Source organism: Cyprinus carpio, chromosome B13 (genome assembly GCF_018340385.1).
Source record: "Cyprinus carpio isolate SPL01 chromosome B13, ASM1834038v1, whole genome shotgun sequence".
Classification (NCBI taxonomy): Eukaryota; Metazoa; Chordata; class Actinopteri; order Cypriniformes; family Cyprinidae; genus Cyprinus; species Cyprinus carpio.
Window position 1 is genome coordinate 19,111,492 of NC_056609.1, and position 3,456 is coordinate 19,114,947.

Sequence of the window (3,456 nt, forward strand, 5' to 3'; positions counted from 1 at the left end):
TCATTTCCCCACATATAACGCGTGCATTTATCTGTCACTTTGTGCACTAGCAAACAGTCCGGTTCAAGACATCTCAACAGCCCTTGCAGAACAATATTGACTGCACAAACGCTGTGACCCCAATGGCAGCGCTAGGGAGAAAATAACATTTCAAAACTGTGACACAGTGGAAAAACACAAACAAATAAAAATGTCTTGAAAACACTGAATGGTTGTCTGAGCTCTGACTTTTTTGCTGAAGCTCTCTCGCTTTTTATTTTTTACAGTGTTTGTTTTTGTTGTCAGAAATGAAATATATAAATATCACTGTGCCTTCAGAGCTTACAGACTGCAAGCTTTGTGTTTCTCACTATTTGTAGGTGCTATACGTTTTCTCATAACACTAATAATTACCATCAGGGCCATAGCTTTGGGTTAACACATCCTAGTCTTTTCACACACTGAGCTTTGGTGCACATTTGGCCAACACAAGTTTGAATATGGCTTGCGACATTTCTTTATCCCACTGTGGCAGAAGAACAAAAATACATTAAGAAAAAAAAATATATATATATTTTCTCTTTCAAAAATTTAAATCTCGGATTACTGTAAATGAGAGAGTACAAATTTGGGATGCTGTGTATTTGATGATATGCTTTTTAATTCGTATTGAATTTGGCAAGCGGCATGAATGTCATTGTGAATTAGGGCTGCTGACCTCTCTTGCTCTGTGTTTTGTGTCAGGTTGCCGTCAGATGGAAGTCAGACCGTATTAAGTCCGGTGGTGAGCTGCGGACCCTCTGGCATGTTGCTGAGCAGACCTGTGGTCCTAACTCTGCCTCACTGCGCCCAGCTAGAGCCCCCAGACTGGACCCTCACCCTCAAAATGCAGAACCATCAAGGTGCCTGGGAGGTGAGGATGACTTCTCAAAAATGAGAGAGGCTAGATCACTAGATAATGGTAGACTATCAGTGAAGCTTTGGGAAATGGGAAGAGAACAAGATGGAGAGCATTTTATAAACAGTGATGGGCATAAATGAGACATCTAATGACACACTAATTTCCTCCCGTCCACTAGGAGGTGCTAACCGTGGGAGAGGAGAGTTTGTCAACCACATGCTACCTACAGGTGGAGGAGCAAAGCTGTCATATTCTGATGGAGCAGTTGGGGACGTATGGTCTGGTGGGACAGTCGGCTCCTCCTCGGCCAGCCTGTAAGAGGCTGCAGTTGGCCCTCTTTGCACCCCGGGCTCCGTGCCTCTCTTTGGACTACAGTCTGAGGGTCTACTGCATACAGGACACCCCACATGCCCTTAAGGTCAGTCTGTCTGCCTCTCTTAATGGCTTTACTGTGCCAATACATTTAGTTTGGAAACAGGCTAAAATCTTGTTATTCTCTTCCTGTAGGAAGTATTAGAGGTCGAGCGAAGTCTGGGTGGGGTTTTACTAGAGGATCCCAAACCTCTCCTCTTTAAGGACAGTTACCACAACCTGCGGCTATCAATCCATGACATTCCTCATTCTCATTGGAGAAGTAAACTCCTGGCTAAGTATCAGGTGAGAGATTTCATGTTGTTATTGGTTATATGGGTAGAATTTATTTTTATGTTTAAACCTCTTGGGATAAATGCAAATGTAATGTTCTCAATCTCTGAAACAACTTTCCTAAAAAAAATCTTTCAAATATCTTAAATCTTAAAAATCTATTTTTTTAAATGAAGTTAAATCAAAACATAGAAGGGCCATGATATAATATATAATTGCTGTTCAAATGTTTGGGGTCTGTGATAAAAAAAAAGAAAAAGTAATTATTAGTATTTTATGGTCACCAAGGCTGCATTTATTTGATCAAAATACAGTAAAAATATTTAATTGTGAAATATTATTTCAATTTAACACAACTGTTTTCTATTTTAATATATTTTAAAATGTAATTTTAGAAGTTGAAACTGAATTTTCAGCAGTCATTACTCTAGTCTCGAGCACCACATGATCCTTTAGAAATCATTCTAATATGCTGATTTGGTGCTTAGGTAACATTTCTTATTATTGTCATTGTTGAAAACATCGTGCTGCTTAATATTTTTGTGGAAACTGTGATTTGTGGAATCCTTTTTCAAGATTCTTTGATGGATAGAATGTTCAATCTATATACATGTATATGTATATGTATATGTATATGTAAATGTATCTATATGTATATATATATATATATATATATATATATATATATATAATATATATATATATATATATATATATATATATATATACATACCCTGGACAAAACCAGTCTTAAGTTGCTGGGGTATATTTTTAGCAATAGCCAAAAAAAATTGTATGGGTCAAAATTATCCTTTTTTCTTTTATGCCAAAAATCAATAGGATATTAAGCAAAGATCATGTTCCATGAAGATATTTTGGAAATATCATACTGTAAATATATAAAAACTTAATTTTTGATTAGTAATATGCATTGCTAAGAACTCATTTGGATAAATTTAAAGGCGATTTTCTCAGTATTTAGATTTTTTTTGCACACTCAGATTACAGATTTTCAAATAGTTGTATCTCAGCTGTATGTCCTGTCCTAACAAACAATACATCAATGAAAAGATTATTCATTCAGTATTTATTCATATTATATATGGTCCAGGGTCACATTTGATGAATAGAATGTTCAAAAGAACATTCTAAAGAATGTTCAAAAGAACATTTTAATAACAATAAATCTCTCAATAAAAGTATTCATTTTTTTTTATCTTACTGATCCCAAACTTTTGAATGGTATCATTAAATGAATATTTTTTTCAAATATATAAATGTATAAAAGTCTAAATGTACATTTCTATTAAATTATCAGATGTTACATCCACAGGTGCAATTCACAATGTTCCTTTCACAAAAACTAAAAAAATAGGCTATTAATTGTGTCTGTCTCTGTTTCCAGGAAATCCCATTCTACCACATCTGGAGTGGGAGTCAGCGTCCATTGCACTGCACCTTCAGTCTGGAGAGAGGAAGCCTGGTGGTTTCCCAGCTCACCTGCAAGATCTGTGTCAGACAGGTGGAGGGGGAAGGACAGATATTCCAGCTTAACACTGACATCCAAGAGGTACAGAAAAGATATATTATTTATTGTAAAGTCACTAATGCATGATTTAATAACTGCTGACTTGTTTTCCTTTGTGCACATCCTCTTCAGACTCTGCCCCCCCACTCACCACTGCCAGCAGGCGGTTCGTGTCTACCATCGTCTCAAGTGGGCCCGTATGCTTTCCGACTGCCCGTCTCCATACGCCAGAAAATTTGTGCCAGTCTGGATGCCCCCAGCGCACGCGGCTGTGACTGGAGAATGCTGGCTCGCAGGCTGGACTTTGACAGGTAATTTTGCCTGCACCAAAATAATCTGCATAAATATTTCTACACGACAGATGATGAGAATAATTTGATCTTTTTCCACGTCTCTCCCTCAG

At 37.1% G+C, this 3,456-nt stretch overlaps 1 protein-coding gene across 4 annotated transcripts in view; it reads left to right on the plus strand.

The window, feature by feature from the left end:
* The window catches only part of unc5b (unc-5 netrin receptor B), a 56,897-nt gene that overhangs the window by 49,560 nt on the left and 3,881 nt on the right, over positions 1–3,456 (plus strand). For all 4 annotated transcript variants that reach the window (XM_042737085.1, XM_042737086.1, XM_042737083.1 and 1 more), the window contains 5 exons: positions 724–892; positions 1,059–1,298; positions 1,388–1,537; positions 2,931–3,095; positions 3,186–3,364. In XM_042737085.1, coding sequence (XP_042593019.1) covers positions 724–892; positions 1,059–1,298; positions 1,388–1,537; positions 2,931–3,095; positions 3,186–3,364 — 903 coding nt within the window. The remainder of the gene's footprint in view (positions 1–723; positions 893–1,058; positions 1,299–1,387; positions 1,538–2,930; positions 3,096–3,185; positions 3,365–3,456) is intronic.